Source organism: Phaenicophaeus curvirostris, chromosome 5 (genome assembly GCF_032191515.1).
Source record: "Phaenicophaeus curvirostris isolate KB17595 chromosome 5, BPBGC_Pcur_1.0, whole genome shotgun sequence".
In the NCBI taxonomy this organism is placed as follows: domain Eukaryota; kingdom Metazoa; phylum Chordata; class Aves; order Cuculiformes; family Cuculidae; genus Phaenicophaeus; species Phaenicophaeus curvirostris.
Window position 1 is genome coordinate 19172563 of NC_091396.1, and position 24552 is coordinate 19197114.

The window sequence follows — 24552 nt, forward strand, 5'->3', positions numbered from 1 at the left end:
TGACCCCAGCACCGTTCTCCTGCCTGAAAGAGCCAGCATAAGGGCTACCTCTGGGCACCAGAAGTTTCAGTGAAAGCACAACAGTTGATCGCAACCCTGATCCCACCCCTAATCCAACACAGAAGGCACAAGTTGAGGTGCTCATGAACCTTCATTGCTCCCACAGCCAGGCAACATGTGAAAGCACAGAGCAGACCCGTACTTATAGGTGTTGGAGTTGGTAGAGACGTGGTGTACGTTGGCGTGGGCGTGGATGTGCTGGTCATAGTCTGGGTGGGTGTTGTAGTGCTGGACACAGAAGTCGTTGTCCCCAGGGTGCTGCTGGTGGTGCTGCTGGGTGGCATAGTGGTGGTGGTGGTGCTGGTGGTAGACTCTGGGGAAGTTGATGTGGGAATGGTTGTTGACAGAGTGCTTGTTGTAGAAGAAGTTGGGCTTGGTATGATGGTTGGGCTGGTACTTGGACGACACTCTGGTATGTCGGGGACGCAGCAGACACTGATCTCATAGTTGAGGCAAACTGGCATTGGCTCTGTATCTCCTGGACCCTGATCCCAGTTATTACAGATGAGGCCTTTGTCAACACTGCATTCCACCTTCTGCCCTAAATCTGTGAGGGGAACATCAGGGAATTTCTCTGCTCGGCATGAAATATTTTCGGCCTGCACGCAGACCCAGGAGGAGTCGTTCTTCCTAATATTCTCAAAGGTTTCATAGTCACCACTGTTTTTGTCAGAACTGTTTGGGTAACTCACATCAATCCAATCTGTCCAGATGCAGTCACAGCCTGGGGGACGACAGCAGGACCAACAATTAGAAGCAGCAGAGACAGAGACAAGAAGCCGGCATACCAGCACTTTTCCAGTGGTGCTTAGGGGGTCCACTGCCCAGAAAGGTGCCTCTTGAGCACTTCTAACAAATGTCAGCAAAAGCTGGAGGCATCAAAGCTCACTTGGAAGGGCAGGACTGCCCTTCTCTGCCCTACAAAGCATGTTAGGGCCCAGTCAGGACACAGACACCACTGAGACTTGTGTGTCTCCCTGCTGCAGCCAGGGCACTGTTTCATATAGGGCTTTCCATCTGCCAAAAACTCTCCCTTAAGGGCAACACATGAGGTGGAAAATAACCAAGCACGGCCTCCCGCCACCCACTAATTTTCCTGTGCCGCTCACACCGCCTCATTCAGATCACCTCACTCTCAAGGAGAAATGAAAGGCTCATGACCACTGAGGAAGCAGGCACAGGACAAGCACTACTGCCAAAACATCCACTTGCTCCCCAGCTGCATGCGTGCGTCTCGAGATCAAAATTCATGGGAAACCTAGGTGAATCTGGCTACCCAGAGCTTGGCCCACAGCAAGGGGTAACCTGCAGCCTGAAGCATTCCCCCATGCAGTAACACTAAAACCCAGTCTTCTTACAGCCAGAACTGCAGGTGATTGGCAGCAATCGCCACGGAGGCAACGCAAGGGGAGAAAGGGGAGAAAGTCTGCACAGCTGTGCCCAAACTCTGCCCAATAAGACAGTGCCACCAAAATCAAGTCCCACTCCCATCATACACCACGGGTCCCACAGGGAACATCATCTCATGCTGATTGACGAAGCCCAATATCAGCAAAAGGAATTCTTGCTCTCAGTTCAGTATCTGGCTGAGCTGGGCAGAGCCATGAGTGAGCACGAAAAGCCTTCTCTGAGCCCTGCTCAGTCAGAGAACACAAGACCTTCAACCCTGACCCCAGCACCGTTCTCCTGCCTGAAAGAGCCAGCATAAGGGCTACCTCTGGGCACCAGAAGTTTCAGTGAAAGCACAACAGTTGATCGCAACCCTGATCCCACCCCTAATCCAACACAGAAGGCACAAGTTGAGGTGCTCATGAACCTTCATTGCTCCCACAGCCAGGCAACATGTGAAAGCACAGAGCAGACCCGTACTTATAGGTGTTGGAGTTGGTAGAGACGTGGTGTACGTTGGCGTGGGCGTGGATGTGCTGGTCATAGTCTGGGTGGGTGTTGTAGTGCTGGACACAGAAGTCGTTGTCCCCAGGGTGCTGCTGGTGGTGCTGCTGGGTGGCATAGTGGTGGTGGCGGTGCTGGTGGTAGACTCTGGGGAAGTTGATGTGGGAATGGTTGTTGACAGAGTGCTTGTTGTAGAAGAAGTTGGGCTTGGTATGATGGTTGGGCTGGTACTTGGACGACACTCTGGTATGTCGGGGACGCAGCAGACACTGATCTCATAGTTGAGGCAAACTGGCATTGGCTCTGTATCTCCTGGACCCTGATCCCAGTTATTACAGATGAGGCCTTTGTCAACACTGCATTCCACCTTCTGCCCTAAATCTGTGAGGGGAACATCAGGGAATTTCTCTGCTCGGCATGAAATATTTTCGGCCTGCACGCAGACCCAGGAGGAGTCGTTCTTCCTAATATTCTCAAAGGTTTCATAGTCACCACTGTTTTTGTCAGAACTGTTTGGGTAACTCACATCAATCCAATCTGTCCAGATGCAGTCACAGCCTGGGGGACGACAGCAGGACCAACAATTAGAAGCAGCAGAGACAGAGACAAGAAGCCGGCATACCAGCACTTTTCCAGTGGTGCTTAGGGGGTCCACTGCCCAGAAAGGTGCCTCTTGAGCACTTCTAACAAATGTCAGCAAAAGCTGGAGGCATCAAAGCTCACTTGGAAGGGCAGGACTGCCCTTCTCTGCCCTACAAAGCATGTTAGGGCCCAGTCAGGACACAGACACCACTGAGACTTGTGTGTCTCCCTGCTGCAGCCAGGGCACTGTTTCATATAGGGCTTTCCATCTGCCAAAAACTCTCCCTTAAGGGCAACACATGAGGTGGAAAATAACCAAGCACGGCCTCCCGCCACCCACTAATTTTCCTGTGCCGCTCACACCGCCTCATTCAGATCACCTCACTCTCAAGGAGAAATGAAAGGCTCATGACCACTGAGGAAGCAGGCACAGGACAAGCACTACTGCCAAAACATCCACTTGCTCCCCAGCTGCATGCGTGCGTCTCGAGATCAAAATTCATGGGAAACCTAGGTGAATCTGGCTACCCAGAGCTTGGCCCACAGCAAGGGGTAACCTGCAGCCTGAAGCATTCCCCCATGCAGTAACACTAAAACCCAGTCTTCTTACAGCCAGAACTGCAGGTGATTGGCAGCAATCGCCACGGAGGCAACGCAAGGGGAGAAAGGGGAGAAAGTCTGCACAGCTGTGCCCAAACTCTGCCCAATAAGACAGTGCCACCAAAATCAAGTCCCACTCCCATCATACACCACGGGTCCCACAGGGAACATCATCTCATGCTGATTGACGAAGCCCAATATCAGCAAAAGGAATTCTTGCTCTCAGTTCAGTATCTGGCTGAGCTGGGCAGAGCCATGAGTGAGCACGAAAAGCCTTCTCTGAGCCCTGCTCAGTCAGAGAACACAAGACCTTCGACCCTGACCCCAGCACCGTTCTCCTGCCTGAAAGAGCCAGCATAAGGGCTACCTCTGGGCACCAGAAGTATCAGTGAAAGCACAACAGTTGATCGCAACCCTGATCCCACCCCTAATCCAACACAGAAGGCACAAGTTGAGGTGCTCATGAACCTTCATTGCTCCCACAGCCAGGCAACATGTGAAAGCACAGAGCAGACCCGTACTTATAGGTGTTGGAGTTGGTAGAGACGTGGTGTACGTTGGCGTGGGCGTGGATGTGCTGGTCATAGTCTGGGTGGGTGTTGTAGTGCTGGACACAGAAGTCGTTGTCCCCAGGGTGCTGCTGGTGGTGCTGCTGGGTGGCATAGTGGTGGTGGCGGTGCTGGTGGTAGACTCTGGGGAAGTTGATGTGGGAATGGTTGTTGACAGAGTGCTTGTTGTAGAAGAAGTTGGGCTTGGTATGATGGTTGGGCTGGTACTTGGACGACACTCTGGTATGTCGGGGACGCAGCAGACACTGATCTCATAGTTGAGGCAAACTGGCATCGGCATAATACCTCCTGGACGCTGGTCCCAATTGTTACAGATGAGCCCTTTGTCAACACTGCATTCCACCTTCTGCCCTAACTCTGTGAGGGGAACATCAGGGAACTTCTCTGCTCGGCATGAAATATTTTCGGCCTGCACGCAGACCCAGGAGGAGTCGTTCTTCCTAATATTCTCAAAGGTTTCATAGTCACCACTGTTTTTGTCAGAACTGTTTGGATAACTCACATCAATCCAATCTGTCCAGATGCAGTCACAGCCTGGGGGACGACAACAGGACCAACAATTAGAGGCAGTAGAGACAGAGACAAGAAGCCGGCATACCAGCACTTTTCCAGCGGTGCTCTGGGTGTCCACTGCCCAACAAGGTGCCCCTTGGGCACTGCCAAAACCAGCCAGCCAATGCTGGAGACATCAAAGCTCACTTGGAAGGGCAGGACTGCCCTTCTCAGCCCTACAAAGCATGCTCGGGCCCAGTCAGGACATAGGTACTACCAAGCCTTGTGTGTCTTCCTGGCGGCAACTAGGACATGGCTCCATATTGGCCTTCCCATCTCTAAAAACTCTTCCTTAATGGCAAAACATGAAGTGGAACAGGACCAAGCAGGGACTCCCACCACCGTCTCACCTTCTTGTGCCCCTCACACCACCTCACACTCTCAGGGAGAAATGAAAACACCAGGAAGGCTCATGACCACTGAGGAAGCAGGCACAGGACACACACTACTGCCAAAACATCCACTTGCTTCCCAGCAGCGTGCACACAGCTTGAGAACAACACTCATGGGAACCCTGGGAGAACCTGACTGCCCAGAGCCTTGGCCCACAGCAAAAGGCAAGCGGCAAATGGAAGCCTTTCCCCACGCCCTGACAGTAAAACCCAGCCTGCTTACAGCCAGAACTGCAGGTGATTGGCAGCAATCGCCACGGAGGCAACGCAAGGGGAGAAAGGGGAGAAAGTCTGCCCAGCTGTTCCCAAACTCTGCCCAATATGACAGTGCCACTAAATCAAGTCCCGCTCCCATCGCACACCACGGGTCCTACAGGGAACGTTTTCTCATGCTGAATGACAAGGCCCAACAGCAGCAAAAGCAAGTCTTGCTCTCAGTTCAGTATCTGGCTGAGCTGGGTGGAGGAATGAGTGGGCATGAAAAGCCTTCTCTGAGCCCTGCTCAGTCAGGGAACACAAGACCTACTACCCAGGACCCCTGCACTATCCTCCTGCCTGAAACGGTTTCTTTTGGGCACCAGCAGTTTAAATGAAAACACAAGAATAGATCGCACCACTGATCCCACCCCTAATCCCACACAGAAGGCACAAGCTGAGGTGCTCATGAACCTTCATTGCTCCCACAGCCAGGCAACACACGAGAGCACAGAGCAGACCCGTACTTATAGGCGTTGGAGTTGGTAGAGACGTGGTGTACGTTGGCGTGGGCGTGGATGTGCTGGTCATAGTCTGGGTGGGTGTTGTAGTGCTGGACACAGGAGTCGTTGTTCCCAGGGTGCTGCTGGTGGTGCTGCTGGGTGGCATAGTGGTGGTGGCGGTGCTGGTGGTAGACTCTGGGGAAGTTGATGTGGGAATGATTGTTGACAGAGTTGAAGGGGACATTGTGCTTGTTGTAGAAGAAGTTGGGCCAGTTGTGGTGGTCGGGCCGGTACTTGGACGACACTCTGGTATGTCGGGGACGCAGCAGACACTGATCTCATAGTTGAGGCAAACCGGCATCGATGTATTACCTCCTGGACGCTGGTCCCAATTGTTACAGATGAGCCCTTTGTCAACACTGCATTCCACCTTCTGCCCTAAATCTGTGAGGGGAACATCAGGGAACTTCTCTGCTCGGCATGAAATATTTTCAGCCTGCACGCAGACCCAGGAGGAGTCGTTCTTCCTAATATTCTCAAAGGTTTCATAGTCACCACTGTTTTTGTCAGAACTGTTTGGGTAACTCACATCAATCCAATCTGTCCAGATGCAGTCACAGCCTGGGGGACGACAACAGGACCAACAATTAGAAGCAGCAGAGACAGAGACAACAAGCCGGCATACCAGCACTTTTCCAGTGGTGCTTAGGGGGTCCACTGCCCAGAAAGGTGCCTCTTGAGCACTTCTAACAAATGTCAGCAAAAGCTGGAGACATCAAAGCTCACTTGGAAGGGCAGGACTGCCCTTCTCAGCCCTACAAAGCGTGCTAGGGCCCAGTCAGGACACAGACACCACTGAGACTTGTGTGTCTCCCTGCTGCAGCCAGGGCACTGTTTCATATAGGGCTTTCCATCTGCCAAAAACTCTCCCTTAAGGGCAACACATGAGGTGGAAAATAACCAAGCACGGACTCCCGCCACCCACTAATTTTCCTGCGCCGCTCACACCGCCTCATTCAGATCACCTCACTCTCAAGGAGAAATGAAAGGCTCATGACCACTGAGGAAGCAGGCACAGGACAAGCACTACTGCCAAAACATCCACTTGCTCCCCAGCTGCATGCGTGCGTCTCGAGATCAAAATTCATGGGAAACCTAGGTGAATCTGGCTACCCAGAGCTTGGCCCACAGCAAGGGGTAACCTGCAGCCTGAAGCATTCCCCCATGCAGTAACACTAAAACCCAGTCTTCTTACAGCCAGAACTGCAGGTGATTGGCAGCAATCGCCACGGAGGCAACGCAAGGGGAGAAAGGGGAGAAAGTCTGCACAGCTGTGCCCAAACTCTGCCCAATAAGACAGTGCCACCAAAATCAAGCCCCACTCCCATCATACACCACGGGTCCCACAGGGAACATCATCTCATGCTGATTGACGAAGCCCAATATCAGCAAAAGGAATTCTTGCTCTCAGTTCAGTATCTGGCTGAGCTGGGCAGAGCCATGAGTGAGCATGAAAAGCCTTCTCTGAGCCCTGCTCAGTCAGAGAACACAAGACCTTCGACCCTGACCCCAGCACCGTTCTCCTGCCTGAAAGAGCCAGCATAAGGGCTACCTCTGGGCACCAGAAGTTTCAGTGAAAGCACAACAGTTGATCGCAACCCTGATCCCACCCCTAATCCCACACAGAAGGCACAAGTTGAGGTGCTCATGAACCTTCATTGCTCCCACAGCCAGGCAACATGTGAAAGCACAGAGCAGACCCGTACTTATAGGCGTTGGAGTTGGTAGAGACGTGGTGTACGTTGGCGTGGGCGTGGATGCGCTGGTCATAGTCTGGGTGGGTGTTGTAGTGCTGGACACAGAAGTCGTTGTCCCCAGGGTGCTGCTGGTGGTGCTGCTGGGTGGCATAGTGGTGGTGGCGGTGCTGGTGGTAGACTCTGGGGAAGTTGATGTGGGAATGGTTGTTGACAGAGTGCTTGTTGTAGAAGAAGTTGGGCTTGGTATGATGGTTGGGCTGGTACTTGGACGACACTCTGGTATGTCGGGGACGCAGCAGACACTGATCTCATAGTTGAGGCAAACTGGCATCGGCATAATACCTCCTGGACGCTGGTCCCAATTGTTACAGATGAGCCCTTTGTCAACACTGCATTCCACCTTCTGCCCTAACTCTGTGAGGGGAACATCAGGGAACTTCTCTGCTCGGCATGAAATATTTTCGGCCTGCACGCAGACCCAGGAGGAGTCGTTCTTCCTAATATTCTCAAAGGTTTCATAGTCACCACTGTTTTTGTCAGAACTGTTTGGGTAACTCACATCAATCCAATCTGTCCAGATGCAGTCACAGCCTGGGGGACGACAACAGGACCAACAATTAGAAGCAGTAGAGACAGAGACAAGAAGCCGGCATACCAGCACTTTTCCAGCGGTGCTCTGGGTGTCCACTGCCCAACAAGGTGCCCCTTGGGCACTGCCAAAACCAGCCAGCCAATGCTGGAGACATCAAAGCTCACTTGGAAGGGCAGGACTGCCCTTCTCTGCCCTACAAAGCATGCTCGGGCCCAGTCAGGACACAGGTACTACCAAGGCTTGTGTGTCTTCCTGGCGGCAACTAGGACATGGCTCCATATTGGCCTTCCCATCACAGAATCACAGAATCACAGAATAACCAGGTTGGAAGAGACCCACCGGATCATCGAGTCCAACCATTCCTATCAAACACTAAACCATATCCCTCAGCACCTCATCCACCCATGCCTTAAACACCTCCAGGGAAGGTGACTCAACCACCTCCCTGGGCAGCCTGTTCCAGTGCCCAATGACCCTTTCTGTAAAGAATTTTTTCCTCACGTCTAGCCTAAACCTCCCCTGGCGGAGCTTGAGGCCATTCCCTCTTGTCCTGTCCCCCATCACTTGGGAGAAGAGGCCAGCACCCTCCTCTCTACAACCTCCTTTCAGGTAGTTGTAGAGAGCAATGAGGTCTCCCCTCAGCCTCCTCTTCTCCAGGCTAAACAACCCCAGCTCTCTCAGCCGCTCCTCATAAGGCCTATTCTCCAGCCCCTTCACCAGCTTTGTTGCCCTTCTCTGGACTCGTTCCAGAGCCTCAACATCCTTCTAATGGTGAGGGGCCGAGAACTGAACACAGGATACAAGGAGCGGTCTCACTAGTGCCGAGTACAGAGGGAGAATAACCTCCCGGGACCTGCTGGTCACGCCGTTTCTGATCCAAGCCAAGATGCCATTGGCCTCCTTGGCCTTAATGGCAAAACATGAAGTGGAACAGGACCAAGCAGGGACTCCCACCACCGTCTCACCTTCTTGTGCCCCTCACACCACCTCACACTCTCAGGGAGAAATGAAAACACCAGGAAGGCTCATGACCACTGAGGAAGCAGGCACAGGACACACACTACTGCCAAAACATCCACTTGCTTCCCAGCAGCGTGCACACGGCTTGAGAACAACACTCATGGGAACCCTGGGAGAACCTGACTGCCCAGAGCCTTGGCCCACAGCAAAAGGCAAGCGGCAAATGGAAGCCTTTCCCCACGCCCTGACAGTAAAACCCAGCCTGCTTACAGCCAGAACTGCAGGTGATTGGCAGCAATCGCCACGGAGGCAACGCAAGGGGAGAAAGGGGAGAAAGTCTGCCCAGCTGTTCCCAAACTCTGCCCAATACGACAGTGCCACTAAATCAAGTCCCGCTCCCATCGCACACCACGGGTCCTACAGGGAACGTTTTCTCATGCTGAATGACAAGGCCCAACAGCAGCAAAAGCAAGTCTTGCTCTCAGTTCAGTATCTGGCTGAGCTGGGTGGAGGAATGAGTGGGCATGAAAAGCCTTCTCTGAGCCCTGCTCAGTCAGAGAACACAAGACCTTCAACCCTGACCCCAGCACCGTTCTCCTGCCTGAAACGGTTTCTTTTGGGCACCAGCAGTTTAAAGGAAAACACAAGAATTGATCGCACCACTGATCCCACCCCCAATCCCACACAGAAGGCACAAGCTGAGGTGCTCATGAACCTTCATTGCTCCCACAGCTAGGCAACACACGAGAGCACAGAGCAGACCCGTACTTATAGGCGTTGGAGTTGGTAGAGACGTGGTGTACGTTGGCGTGGGCGTGGATGTGCTGGTCATAGTCTGGGTGGGTGTTGTAGTGCTGGACACAGAAGTCGTTGTCCCCAGGGTGCTGCTGGTGGTGCTGCTGGGTGGCATAGTGGTGGTGGCGGTGCTGGTGGTAGACTCTGGGGAAGTTGATGTGGGAATGGTTGTTGACAGAGTGCTTGTTGTAGAAGAAGTTGGGCTTGGTATGATGGTTGGGCTGGTACTTGGACGACACTCTGGTATGTCGGGGACGCAGCAGACACTGATCTCATAGTTGAGGCAAACTGGCATCGGCATAATACCTCCTGGACGCTGGTCCCAATTGTTACAGATGAGCCCTTTGTCAACACTGCATTCCACCTTCTGCCCTAACTCTGTGAGGGGAACATCAGGGAACTTCTCTGCTCGGCATGAAATATTTTCGGCCTGCACGCAGACCCAGGAGGAGTCGTTCTTCCTAATATTCTCAAAGGTTTCATAGTCACCACTGTTTTTGTCAGAACTGTTTGGGTAACTCACATCAATCCAATCTGTCCAGATGCAGTCACAGCCTGGGGGACGACAACAGGACCAACAATTAGAAGCAGTAGAGACAGAGACAAGAAGCCGGCATACCAGCACTTTTCCAGCGGTGCTCTGGGTGTCCACTGCCCAACAAGGTGCCCCTTGGGCACTGCCAAAACCAGCCAGCCAATGCTGGAGACATCAAAGCTCACTTGGAAGGGCAGGACTGCCCTTCTCTGCCCTACAAAGCATGCTCGGGCCCAGTCAGGACACAGGTACTACCAAGGCTTGTGTGTCTTCCTGGCGGCAACTAGGACATGGCTCCATATTGGCCTTCCCATCACAGAATCACAGAATCACAGAATAACCAGGTTGGAAGAGACCCACCGGATCATCGAGTCCAACCATTCCTATCAAACACTAAACCATATCCCTCAGCACCTCATCCACCCATGCCTTAAACACCTCCAGGGAAGGTGACTCAACCACCTCCCTGGGCAGCCTGTTCCAGTGCCCAATGACCCTTTCTGTAAAGAATTTTTTCCTCACGTCTAGCCTAAACCTCCCCTGGCGGAGCTTGAGGCCATTCCCTCTTGTCCTGTCCCCCATCACTTGGGAGAAGAGGCCAGCACCCTCCTCTCTACAACCTCCTTTCAGGTAGTTGTAGAGAGCAATGAGGTCTCCCCTCAGCCTCCTCTTCTCCAGGCTAAACAACCCCAGCTCTCTCAGCCGCTCCTCATAAGGCCTATTCTCCAGCCCCTTCACCAGCTTTGTTGCCCTTCTCTGGACTCGTTCCAGAGCCTCAACATCCTTCTAATGGTGAGGGGCCGAGAACTGAACACAGGATACAAGGAGCGGTCTCACTAGTGCCGAGTACAGAGGGAGAATAACCTCCCGGGACCTGCTGGTCACGCCGTTTCTGATCCAAGCCAAGATGCCATTGGCCTCCTTGGCCTTAATGGCAAAACATGAAGTGGAACAGGACCAAGCAGGGACTCCCACCACCGTCTCACCTTCTTGTGCCCCTCACACCACCTCACACTCTCAGGGAGAAATGAAAACACCAGGAAGGCTCATGACCACTGAGGAAGCAGGCACAGGACACACACTACTGCCAAAACATCCACTTGCTTCCCAGCAGCGTGCACACGGCTTGAGAACAACACTCATGGGAACCCTGGGAGAACCTGACTGCCCAGAGCCTTGGCCCACAGCAAAAGGCAAGCGGCAAATGGAAGCCTTTCCCCACGCCCTGACAGTAAAACCCAGCCTGCTTACAGCCAGAACTGCAGGTGATTGGCAGCAATCGCCACGGAGGCAACGCAAGGGGAGAAAGGGGAGAAAGTCTGCCCAGCTGTTCCCAAACTCTGCCCAATACGACAGTGCCACTAAATCAAGTCCCGCTCCCATCGCACACCACGGGTCCTACAGGGAACGTTTTCTCATGCTGAATGACAAGGCCCAACAGCAGCAAAAGCAAGTCTTGCTCTCAGTTCAGTATCTGGCTGAGCTGGGTGGAGGAATGAGTGGGCATGAAAAGCCTTCTCTGAGCCCTGCTCAGTCAGAGAACACAAGACCTTCAACCCTGACCCCAGCACCGTTCTCCTGCCTGAAACGGTTTCTTTTGGGCACCAGCAGTTTAAAGGAAAACACAAGAATTGATCGCACCACTGATCCCACCCCCAATCCCACACAGAAGGCACAAGCTGAGGTGCTCATGAACCTTCATTGCTCCCACAGCTAGGCAACACACGAGAGCACAGAGCAGACCCGTACTTATAGGCGTTGGAGTTGGTAGAGACGTGGTGTACGTTGGCGTGGGCGTGGATGTGCTGGTCATAGTCTGGGTGGGTGTTGTAGTGCTGGACACAGAAGTCGTTGTCCCCAGGGTGCTGCTGGTGGTGCTGCTGGGTGGCATAGTGGTGGTGGTGGTGCTGGTGGTAGACTCTGGGGAAGTTGATGTGGGAATGGTTGTTGACAGAGTGCTTGTTGTAGAAGAAGTTGGGCTTGGTATGATGGTTGGGCTGGTGCTTGGACGACACTCTGGTATGTCGGGGACGCAGCAGACACTGATCTCATAGTTGAGGCAAACTGGCATCGGCATAATACCTCCTGGACGCTGGTCCCAATTGTTACAGATGAGCCCTTTGTCAACACTGCATTCCACCTTCTGCCCTAACTCTGTGAGGGGAACATCAGGGAACTTCTCTGCTCGGCATGAAATATTTTCGGCCTGCACGCAGACCCAGGAGGAGTCGTTCTTCCTAATATTCTCAAAGGTTTCATAGTCACCACTGTTTTTGTCAGAACTGTTTGGGTAACTCACATCAATCCAATCTGTCCAGATGCAGTCACAGCCTGGGGGACGACAACAGGACCAACAATTAGAAGCAGTAGAGACAGAGACAAGAAGCCGGCATACCAGCACTTTTCCAGCGGTGCTCTGGGTGTTCACTGCCCAACAAGGTGCCCCTTGGGCACTGCCAAAACCAGCCAGCCAATGCTGGAGACATCAAAGCTCACTTGGAAGGGCAGGACTGCCCTTCTCAGCCCTACAAAGCATGCTCGGGCCCAGTCAGGACACAGGTACTACCAAGCCTTGTGTGTCTTCCTGGCGGCAACTAGGACATGGCTCCATATTGGCCTTCCCATCACAGAATCACAGAATCACAGAATAACCAGGTTGGAAGAGACCCACCGGATCATCGAGTCCAACCATTCCTATCAAACACTAAACCATATCCCTCAGCACCTCATCCACCCATGCCTTAAACACCTCCAGGGAAGGTGACTCAACCACCTCCCTGGGCAGCCTGTTCCAGTGCCCAATGACCCTTTCTGTAAAGAATTTTTTCCTCACGTCTAGCCTAAACCTCCCCTGGCGGAGCTTGAGGCCATTCCCTCTTGTCCTGTCCCCCATCACTTGGGAGAAGAGGCCAGCACCCTCCTCTCTACAACCTCCTTTCAGGTAGTTGTAGAGAGCAATGAGGTCTCCCCTCAGCCTCCTCTTCTCCAGGCTAAACAACCCCAGCTCTCTCAGCCGCTCCTCATAAGGCCTATTCTCCAGCCCCTTCACCAGCTTTGTTGCCCTTCTCTGGACTCGTTCCAGAGCCTCAACATCCTTCTAATGGTGAGGGGCCGAGAACTGAACACAGGATACAAGGAGCGGTCTCACTAGTGCCGAGTACAGAGGGAGAATAACCTCCCGGGACCTGCTGGTCACGCCGTTTCTGATCCAAGCCAAGATGCCATTGGCCTTCTTGGCCTTAATGGCAAAACATGAAGTGGAACAGGACCAAGCAGAGACTCCCACCACCGTCTCACCTTCTTGTGCCCCTCACACCACCTCACACTCTCAGGGAGAAATGAAAACACCAGGAAGGCTCATGACCACTGAGGAAGCAGGCACAGGACACACACTACTGCCAAAACATCCACTTGCTTCCCAGCAGCATGCACACGGCTTGAGAACAACACTCATGGGAACCCTGGGAGAACCTGACTGCCCAGAGCCTTGGCCCACAGCAAAAGGCAAGCGGCAAACGGAAGCCTTTCCCCACGCCCTGACAGTAAAACCCAGCCTGCTTACAGCCAGAACTGCAGGTGATTGGCAGCAATCGCCACGGAGGCAACGCAAGGGGAGAAAGGGGAGAAAGTCTGCCCAGCTGTTCCCAAACTCTGCCCAATACGACAGTGCCACTAAATCAAGTCCCGCTCCCATCGCACACCACGGGTCCTACAGGGAACGTTTTCTCATGCTGAATGACAAGGCCCAACAGCAGCAAAAGCAAGTCTTGCTCTCAGTTCAGTATCTGGCTGAGCTGGGTGGAGGAATGAGTGGGCATGAAAAGCCTTCTCTGAGCCCTGCTCAGTCAGAGAACACAAGACCTTCAACCCTGACCCCAGCACCGTTCTCCTGCCTGAAACGGTTTCTTTTGGGCACCAGCAGTTTAAAGGAAAACACAAGAATTGATCGCACCACTGATCCCACCCCCAATCCCACACAGAAGGCACAAGCTGAGGTGCTCATGAACCTTCATTGCTCCCACAGCTAGGCAACACACGAGAGCACAGAGCAGACCCGTACTTATAGGCGTTGGAGTTGGTAGAGACGTGGTGTACGTTGGCGTGGGCGTGGATGTGCTGGTCATAGTCTGGGTGGGTGTTGTAGTGCTGGACACAGAAGTCGTTGTCCCCAGGGTGCTGCTGGTGGTGCTGCTGGGTGGCATAGTGGTGGTGGTGGTGCTGGTGGTAGACTCTGGGGAAGTTGATGTGGGAATGGTTGTTGACAGAGTGCTTGTTGTAGAAGAAGTTGGGCTTGGTATGATGGTTGGGCTGGTGCTTGGACGACACTCTGGTATGTCGGGGACGCAGCAGACACTGATCTCATAGTTGAGGCAAACTGGCATCGGCATAATACCTCCTGGACGCTGGTCCCAATTGTTACAGATGAGCCCTTTGTCAACACTGCATTCCACCTTCTGCCCTAACTCTGTGAGGGGAACATCAGGGAACTTCTCTGCTCGGCATGAAATATTTTCGGCCTGCACGCAGACCCAGGAGGAGTCGTTCTTCCTAATATTCTCAAAGGTTTCATAGTCACCACTGTTTTTGTCAGAACTGTTTGGGTAACTCACATCAATCCAATCTGTCCAGATGCAGTCACAGCCTGGGGGACGACAACAGGACCAACAATTAGAAGCAGTAGAGACAGAGACAAGAAGCCGGCATACCAGCACTTTTCCAGTGGTGCTTAGGGGGTCCACTGCCCAGAAAGGTGCCTCTTGAGCACTTCTAACAAATGTCAGCAAAAGCTGGAGACATCAAAGCTCACTTGGAAGGGCAGGACTGCCCTTCTCAGCCCTACAAAGCGTGCTAGGGCCCAGTCAGGACACAGACACCACTGAGACTTGTGTGTCTCCCTGCTGCAGCCAGGGCACTGTTTCATATAGGGCTTTCCATCTGCCAAAAACTCTCCCTTAAGGGCAACACATGAGGTGGAAAATAACCAAGCACGGCCTCCCGCCACCCACTAATTTTCCTGTGCCGCTCACACCGCCTCATTCAGATCACCTCACTCTCAAGGAGAAATGAAAGGCTCATGACCACTGAGGAAGCAGGCACAGGACAAGCACTACTGCCAAAACATCCACTTGCTCCCCAGCTGCATGCGTGCGTCTCGAGATCAAAATTCATGGGAAACCTAGGTGAATCTGGCTACCCAGAGCTTGGCCCACAGCAAGGGGTAACCTGCAGCCTGAAGCATTCCCCCATGCAGTAACACTAAAACCCAGTCTTCTTACAGCCAGAACTGCAGGTGATTGGCAGCAATCGCCACGGAGGCAACGCAAGGGGAGAAAGGGGAGAAAGTCTGCACAGCTGTGCCCAAACTCTGCCCAATAAGACAGTGCCACCAAAATCAAGTCCCACTCCCATCATACACCACGGGTCCCACAGGGAACATCATCTCATGCTGATTGACGAAGCCCAATATCAGCAAAAGGAATTCTTGCTCTCAGTTCAGTATCTGGCTGAGCTGGGCAGAGCCATGAGTGAGCACGAAAAGCCTTCTCTGAGCCCTGCTCAGTCAGAGAACACAAGACCTTCGACCCTGACCCCAGCACCGTTCTCCTGCCTGAAAGAGCCAGCATAAGGGCTACCTCTGGGCACCAGAAGTTTCAGTGAAAGCACAACAGTTGATCGCAACCCTGATCCCACCCCTAATCCCACACAGAAGGCACAAGTTGAGGTGCTCATGAACCTTCATTGCTCCCACAGCCAGGCAACACACGAGAGCACAGAGCAGACCCGTACTTATAGGCGTTGGAGTTGGTAGAGACGTGGTGTACGTTGGCGTGGGCGTGGATGTGCTGGTCATAGTCTGGGTGGGTGTTGTAGTGCTGGACACAGGAGTCGTTGTTCCCAGGGTGCTGCTGGTGGTGCTGCTGGGTGGCATAGTGGTGGTGGCGGTGCTGGTGGTAGACTCTGGGGAAGTTGATGTGGGAATGGTTGTTGACAGAATGCTTGTTGTAGAAGAAGTTGGGCTTGGTATGATGGTTGGGCTGGTGCTTGGACGACACTCTGGTATGTCGGGGACGCAGCAGACACTGATCTCATAGTTGAGGCAAACTGGCATCGGCATAATACCTCCTGGACGCTGGTCCCAATTGTTACAGATGAGCCCTTTGTCAACACTGCATTCCACCTTCTGCCCTAACTCTGTGAGGGGAACATCAGGGAACTTCTCTGCTCGGCATGAAATATTTTCGGCCTGCACGCAGACCCAGGAGGAGTCGTTCTTCCTAATATTCTCAAAGGTTTCATAGTCACCACTGTTTTTGTCAGAACTGTTTGGGTAACTCACATCAATCCAATCTGTCCAGATGCAGTCACAGCCTGGGGGACGACAACAGGACCAACAATTAGAAGCAGCAGAGACAGAGACAACAAGCCGGCATACCAGCACTTTTCCAGTGGTGCTTAGGGGGTCCACTGCCCAGAAAGGTGCCTCTTGAGCACTTCTAACAAATGTCAGCAAAAGCTGGAGACATCAAAGCTCACTTGGAAGGGCAGGACTGCCCTTCTCTGCCCTACAAAGCATGTTAGGGCCCAGTCAGGACACAGACACCACTGAGACTTGTGTGTTTCCCTGCTGCAGCCAGGGCACTGTTTCATATAGGGCTATCCATCTGCCAAAAACTCTCCCTTAAGGGCAACACATGAGGTGGAAAATAACCAAGCACGGACTCCCGCCACCCACTAATTTTCGTGCGCCGCTCACACCGCCTCATTCAGATCACCTCACTCTCAAGGAGAAATGAAAGGCTCATGACCACTGAGGAAGCAGGCACAGGACAAGCACTACTGCCAAAACATCCACTTGCTCCCCAGCTGCATGCGTGCGTCTCGAGATCAAAATTCATGGGAAACCTAGGTGAATCTGGCTACCCAGAGCTTGGCCCACAGCAAGGGGTAACCTGCAGCCTGAAGCATTCCCCCATGCAGTAACACTAAAACCCAGTCTTCTTACAGCCAGAACTGCAGGTGATTGGCAGCAATCGCCACGGAGGCAACGCAAGGGGAGAAAGGGGAGAAAGTCTGCACAGCTGTGCCCAAACTCTGCCCAATAAGACAGTGCCACCAAAATCAAGCCCCACTCCCATCATACACCACGGGTCCCACAGGGAACATCATCTCATGCTGAATGACGAAGCCCAATATCAGCAAAGGAATTCTTGCTCTCAATTCAGTATCTGGCTGAGCTGGGCAGAGCCATGAGTGAGCACGAAAAGCCTTCTCTGAGCCCTGCTCAGTCAGAGAACACAAGACCTTCGACCCTGACCCCAGCACCGTTCTCCTGCCTGAAAGAGCCAGCATAAGGGCTACCTCTGGGCACCAGAAGTTTCAGTGAAAGCACAACAGTTGATCGCAACCCTGATCCCACCCCTAATCCCACACAGAAGGCACAAGTTGAGGTGCTCATGAACCTTCATTGCTCCCACAGCCAGGCAACATGTGAGAGCACAGAGCAGACCCGTACTTATAGGCGTTGGAGTTGGTAGAGACGTGGTGTACGTTGGCGTGGGCGTGGATGTGCTGGTCATAGTCTGGGTGGGTGTTGTAGTGCTGGACACAGAAGTCGTTGTCCCCAGGGTGCTGCTAGTGGTGCTGCTGGGTGGCATAGTGGTGGTGGTGGTGCTGGTGGTAGACTCTGGGGAAGTTGATGTGGGAATGGTTGTTGACAGAGTGCTTGTTGTAGAAGAAGTTGGGCTTGGTATGATGGTTGGGCTGGTACTTGGACGACACTCTGGTATGTCGGGGACGCAGCAGACACTGATCTCATAGTTGAGGCAAACTGGCATCGGCATAATACCTCCTGGACGCTGGTCCCAATTGTTACAGATGAGCCCTTTGTCAACACTGCATTCCACCTTCTGCCCTAACTCTGTGAGGGGAACATCAGGGAACTTCTCTGCTCGGCATGAAATATTTTCGGCCTGCACGCAGACCCAGGAGGAGTCGTTCTTCCTAATATTCTCAAAGGTTTCATAGTCACCACTGTTTTTGTCAGAACTGTTTGGGTAACTCACATCAATCCAATCTGTCCAGATGCAGTCACAGCCTGGGGGACGACAACAGGACCAACAATTAGAGGCAGTAGAGACAGAGACAAGAAGCCGGCATACCAGCACTTTTCCAGCGGTGCTCTGGGTGTCCACTGCCCAACAAGGTGCCCCTTGGGCACTGCCAAAACCAGCCAGCCAATGCTGGAGACATCAAAGCTCACTTGGAAGGGCAGGACTGCCCTTCTCAGCCCTACAAAGCATGCTCGGGCCCAGTCAGGACATAGGTACTACCAAGCCTTGTGTGTCTTCCTGGCGGCAACTAGGACATGGCTCCATATTGGCCTTCCCATCTCTAAAAACTCTTCCTTAATGGCAAAACATGAAGTGGAACAGGACCAAGCAGGGACTCCCACCACCGTCTCACCTTCTTGTGCCCCTCACACCACCTCACACTCTCAGGGAGAAATGAAAACACCAGGAAGGCTCATGACCACTGAGGAAGCAGGCACAGGACACACACTACTGCCAAAACATCCACTTGCTTCCCAGCAGCGTGCACACGGCTTGAGAACAACACTCATGGGAACCCTGGGAGAACCTGACTGCCCAGAGCCTTGGCCCACAGCAAAAGGCAAGCGGCAAACGGAAGCCTTTCCCCACGCCCTGACAGTAAAACCCAGCCTGCTTACAGCCAGAACTGCAGGTGATTGGCAGCAATCGCCACGGAGGCAACGCAAGGGGAGAAAGGGGAGAAAGTCTGCCCAGCTGTTCCCAAACTCTGCCCAATATGACAGTGCCACTAAATCAAGTCCCGCTCCCATCGCACACCACGAGTCCTACAGGGAACGTTTTCTCATGCTGAATGACAAGGCCCAACAGCAGCAAAAGCAAGTCTTGCTCTCAGTTCAGTATCTGGCTGAGCTGGGTGGAGGAATGAGTGGGCATGAAAAGCCTTCTCTGAGCCCTGCTCAGTCAGGGAACACAAGACCTACTACCCAGGACCCCTGCACTATCCTCCTGCCTGAAACGGTTTCTTTTGGGCACCAGCAGTTTAAAGGAAAACACAAGAATAGATCGCACCACTGATCCCACCCCCAATCCCACACAGAAGGCACAAGCTGAGGTGCTCATGAACCTTCATTGCTCCCACAGCTAGGCAACACACGAGAGCACAGAGCAGACCCGTACTTATAGGCGTTGGAGTTGGTAGAGACGTGGTGTACGTTGGCGTGGGCGTGGATGTGCTGGTCATAGTCTGGGTGGGTGTTGTAGTGCTGGACACAGGAGTCGTTGTTCCCAGGGTGCTGCTGGTGGTAGACTCTGGGGAAGTTGATGTGGGAATGGTTGTTGACAGAGTTGAAGGGGACACTGTGCTTGTTGTTGATGAAGGAACTGTTAGAACAATCAAGGACAGAGAAAATTATTTAGTACACACGAGTGCAACGGATAGGCCTTGATTAGAAATTTGGATTTATGCATGTGCTGCAAATATATTGTGATGAGCCCTATCTTAGCACAGTTAAGATGTGTATCACTAGGTTTTCATTTCCTGCCAAAGAGAGTAGGTAAGACTGGTACATGTAGTGCACAGTCTAGGTGATTACTATGTCTTCCCCGCCCTGAGACTAGGGATGTTTAATTGTTCATAATGCCCAACAATGATTAAGACATGATGAAAGGAGTGCTCTGTGACATCTTCCAGCAGTGCCTTTTTATTTGCTACTTTTTACTGTCTCATGAATTGAGAGCTGAGAGAGGAAGCTGCGGTGTGCAAAAGAATTATTTACAGGAATTTGTTCATGGCTCACTGTCATTTAATTTCCCTGTGGTGCAAAGGCAGCCCCATCACTGCTTCACAGAGCACTAGTGAATCTCAACAACCAGCAACCTTAGTTCACAGCACTTGGCAACCTGCAGAGTGAAGTTATTCCCAAAAATGTGCCAAGGAAACCCTTTCTCCCTGGACTGATAATCACAGTAATATATAGTACTGACAGAGGGACAGTGGGAGAAGAAATAGGAACTTCTATACAGCCCCAACCCAGCAGTAGACAATGTCGAAAATAATGGTACTTCAAATTAAGGCTTACTAATCTTGCACAACTAGTCATTCTGGGAACCTTCTCTCCAACAGCAGGACAGAGTGCCCAGCCTGCCTAAATAAGACTTCCTGCCAGCTCAATATCTGCTATGGAAATGACACGTTTTCGTAGGTGGCATCCCTTTATCTCTTTTATAGCAAAGCAATGTCAAGGAGTATTGGCCTGCCAAATACCTGGAGAGGTTGAAGTTATTGGGGTGGAGACCGATGGTGTGGGTTGGCTTGTCATGGTTGGCGTGGGTGTGGGCATGGTGGTAATTGTTGGTTGCCTTGTTGTAGTGGTGATGGATACTGTTGTGCTGGTGGTGGTGTAAGTTGGAGTTGATGGTGTACTTGTGGTCTCACAAGAAATTTCCTGCCACTCACAACAGTTTACCCTGATTTCATAATTATAGCAAAGTTGCCACATAGTTGCATCTTGCTCCTCATTTTTACAGATTAGTCCATATGTAACATTACACTCTACTTTCTGGCCAAGTTCCTCTAAGCTCACATCAGGATTATCTGTAGCTCTGCATTCAATATCTTCAGGAGCTTCACATATTTCATTTCCATGTTCCTTTCTTATCTCATCATAGGTTTCATAGTCACCACCACCATCTTCAGGTTTGCTAACATCAAACCACACAGTCCAATCACAGACTAATCCAAAACATGGAGCTGCAAGAAAGGAGAGATTCAGCATTTGGACCTACAGAGGACATTCTGAGAATTTTATTTTTGTATTCTATTCCATTAAGGACTACAACAATGCATCACAACTTGTCATTATTCAAAGAGAAAAGCATTTCAAAATTGGTTCTGTATTGGCAGGTTTTTCAATAGGAAGATTTGCATCACAATAAATTCACCTTTAGAAGTGTTTAAGGGTCATTCTTCTGTCTATAATTATAACACTTTTTGCAATTTTAAAAAATTATTTATTTCTGTTTCAAAAATATTTTTATGTAGCAGCCATTGTTAATTTACTCTTCCTTTAAATGTTATTTTGACATTTTTTAACAACTTGTTTTTCTATTTTAAACTTACATGTAGGTTCTGTAGGCCTTGTAGTAGTAACTAAAATAGAAAAAAAAAAATTACTCCATCATCTGCAATCTTTAGAGGGAAATAAAACAGTAGTTTTAAATACTCTAATTATATATATTTTTTTCTGATACTGCTGAGAAAATTCTACCATCCTGGCTAGATATTGAGATGCTAACGTGCTTTTCAGAATTACAAAGGCATTCTGTACATTTATACTTACAATTTCTTCCATAGGAACTAATTCAGCTCAATGTGTTTATTTCTTAGTGTGGTGTGATAAAACTATTCGTAAGTGTTGCTCTGACTGTGTCAGCTATAAGTTCATACACTTGTATATTCTATCTTTAAAGTTTTTTTCTTAATGGAAATGATTTTTAGATGTGCATCTCTGTTAAGGATTTACCTGTGGTGGTAAGAGTGCTGGTTGGGAAGGACGTTGATATGGTTGTAGGTGAAATAGATGTCGGACAAGGATAAGTGCTTCCAACAACTATAGAACCATTTTCTGCACAAACGTATGTTATACATATGTTACCATCCTGTATTTGTGCCACAGTGTCACCCACTTGATAACTCGTTCCATTGATGACACAAGGACACCCTGCAAGAAAGAGCTTTACTGTATAGTTTTTCTACTACAGGTAGGAGAAAATGGTAAAATACATATGGACAAGCAAGCTCTTATGTGAGTCAAGCATGCTTCTTTCAGAGCTATATCTAGAGCTATATCTAGAGCTTAGATCTAATACGTTGCACAAATTTATCTTTACATTTAGAGAAACATTAAAACATAACTAGTAAAGCATAAAACACTTGGAAAAACAGACTTACAACACAAGTTTTAAAATATTTTGAGAGAAACAACAGCTGCAGTTTACTATATGGCACTTTTTTATAACTCCGCATGTTCTGGGAGTGCAAACCCTTGTAGTGAAATCAGTCAATGCGGATATGGGTCATGAGAAGAAAGAAACAGGGGACATGAGAAAAAGGTTGAACAATAACTGTTACACTAACAGCAAGGTTCAAGAAAAGTGCTGCCCAGTTTTCTTTGGCTATAGCTTTCACTTGCACTGGAAAGAATTATTCCATAGCAGTAGTAAGCCTTTTTTAGAGACAGATGTAATTGTTCTATGCATTTTTTTGGTTTTCATTCGTAGGAAAAAAGTTGTTATTTACCTGGGATTGGTTTACACTCTATAGAGCCTGAGGGGCCACAGACACTGAAAACAAAATTTTCAAAAATTAAAAAGTTGCAAATGTATTATGGCAACTGTGAGCAGAGCCAAGAGCACAGAAACATAGAAATTTGTCACTTGATCTTCATTCATACTACTGGATATTTTTCTAGGCATATTTTCCAATATTGGCTATCATTATTTCATTCAAACTAAGTCGTCATTTTTGTTGTTTAAGTGCAAAATCTTAAGACTATCATGAACCACTTTGTGTTGCAAGTTGCAAGAGTGCAGTAGTAGCAACTGTTTTTCAGAGCAGTTAACTTACAGCTAGATCAGGGGGTTTTTTTGTCTCTGGTCACCATGTGGAGCATTAGATGTCAGTACTGTCATTACTAAGGCATAGGAAGGAGCAGTTAGGACTCAAATATCTCTTTCAGGTCTAGGATAGATCATTTCAGATAACAGCGATTTCGAAATATCAGTTTTAAAATAGAATGCAAGGCAGAGTAGTCCCTCTGTTCCCAAAGAACTGTGAGAATCAAAGGATTATTCCAGCGACATACTCAGATTTCATGCCATTTTATCATTTATAACAATTAAAAAGTTGTATTTAATGAATTTGATAATCAGTTATTATAATGACACTATCAACCAGAAATCTGGATTGTTGTGGGTTTGGAAAACTATGAATGAGAAGTTTAGAATCTATACATATTGTAAGTGAAGCATTTTTTTTGAGTAAGTCTCAACTGGAATAAATGTTGTTGTTCCTCTGTTTTCTATAGATGAGTGCCAGAATATACCAGCTCTTCAGTTGAAGTTGCATATTTATTTGCTTAAGGCCCAGTAAAGTAAATGGGGGGCCGAGCGTAGATAAATTCTTTCCTGAATTTCTGCAAGTGTTTTCCCATTTTTTATATACCATTCTGTACAGTTCTCTTTGGTGGGTATTTTATTCCCAGGGGGAACAGGAACGTCATTGATGTAACACCAACATTCATCTTCAGGTACACATTCCTTTGTTTCTTCATTATAAACAGGCTTGTCCTTAGGGCATCTTGGGTAGCAACCTGTTGATGAGAACAACAATATACAGGAAAAGAAAAAGTGTAAACAGTTAACACAATGATGAGATACCTTCTGAAGGTAAATGATACCCATTGAATCAAGCATAGTGAAAGAAATAAAAAACTTCCAATTTAAATTAATCCATGGACAATTTGTCTTTCCAAAAGACTTAAACCAAACAATTCTGATTGATAATACTGGGATATGAAGGATTACATGAGAGTTTAGTCAGGAAAACTAGGGAAGCTATCTTTTCCTAATTAAAGTTCTTGGAGAAACGCCTGATTTACATTAATTTCTATGGGTAGTTAGTAATTTCAAGACAAAGTAATATCCTGATTTTTCAACAGATATTGAAATGTGATCACTACATCAAAAATAATTGTGTGAAGAATACGCAAGTGAATTCATTAACAAACAGATTTTTCACTATATATATTGGAATATTAGACCCTTTTTATGTGCCTTTAATAGATGAGTAATCTCTACCCCAACCAGAAAATTTATCTGCATTGTTCCGTATCTTTAGCTAGTGACCTAAACTCCACCTGTCAATTCTTATTGTATTTTTCAGGTAAGTGCACTCTTTAAAAAATATTGTGTCATGCTTCCTAATAAACTCTCATAATATCCAATTCTTAATTACATAAAATCATCTTTATACTGTGCTGGAGTCCTAAATAGCCTATAAGCTGAATGACCATGTAATTAACTGGTACTTAAAAGTCACTCCATGCTGACAGACTGTACTAAAGATGTCCTAACAAAAATAAGTATGCTCTATATTTCCACTGAAAATAAAACCCAAAACCAATTTAGAAAGTTAGCTGGACATATAATAACCTGCCTTCTAGCACTTTCCAAATCTTTCTAATAATCTAAGACAACCCATTCCAAAACACAGAGTCAATTTTTTTTAATATTTTGGTTAATTTTGGGGCGTTATTTTGCTTTGCTATCAGCACTTCAAGGATTAAAACAGTAAAGTCAAACCCTAGGCAATTCTTTCCAATGCCTAAACTGGAGATAAATACATCCACTCCAGTCACCAAATCCATGGCTGTTTTCTCTAAACTTCATCACATGGTATACCAGAAGATATCTGTGAAGTCATTCACACTCTTGGATCACTGCAGTCCCCGTAATGTG

General features: G+C 49.5%; 1 protein-coding gene across 1 annotated transcript in view; it reads right to left on the bottom strand.

Annotated features, from left to right (window-relative positions):
• The window catches only part of MUC2 (mucin 2, oligomeric mucus/gel-forming), a 61968-nt gene that overhangs the window by 15024 nt on the left and 22392 nt on the right, over window positions 1-24552 (bottom strand). Inside the window, exons 26-40 of the mRNA XM_069857122.1 lie at window positions 23258-23405; window positions 22334-22377; window positions 21558-21755; window positions 20300-20785; window positions 19213-19416; window positions 17499-18080; window positions 15773-16354; window positions 14046-14627; window positions 11735-12316; window positions 9424-10005; window positions 7113-7694; window positions 5371-5967; window positions 3657-4238; window positions 1930-2511; window positions 203-784 (exon numbers count right to left, since the gene is read on the bottom strand). Coding sequence (XP_069713223.1) covers window positions 203-784; window positions 1930-2511; window positions 3657-4238; window positions 5371-5967; window positions 7113-7694; window positions 9424-10005; window positions 11735-12316; window positions 14046-14627; window positions 15773-16354; window positions 17499-18080; window positions 19213-19416; window positions 20300-20785; window positions 21558-21755; window positions 22334-22377; window positions 23258-23405 — 6915 coding nt within the window. The remainder of the gene's footprint in view (window positions 1-202; window positions 785-1929; window positions 2512-3656; window positions 4239-5370; window positions 5968-7112; window positions 7695-9423; window positions 10006-11734; window positions 12317-14045; window positions 14628-15772; window positions 16355-17498; window positions 18081-19212; window positions 19417-20299; window positions 20786-21557; window positions 21756-22333; window positions 22378-23257; window positions 23406-24552) is intronic.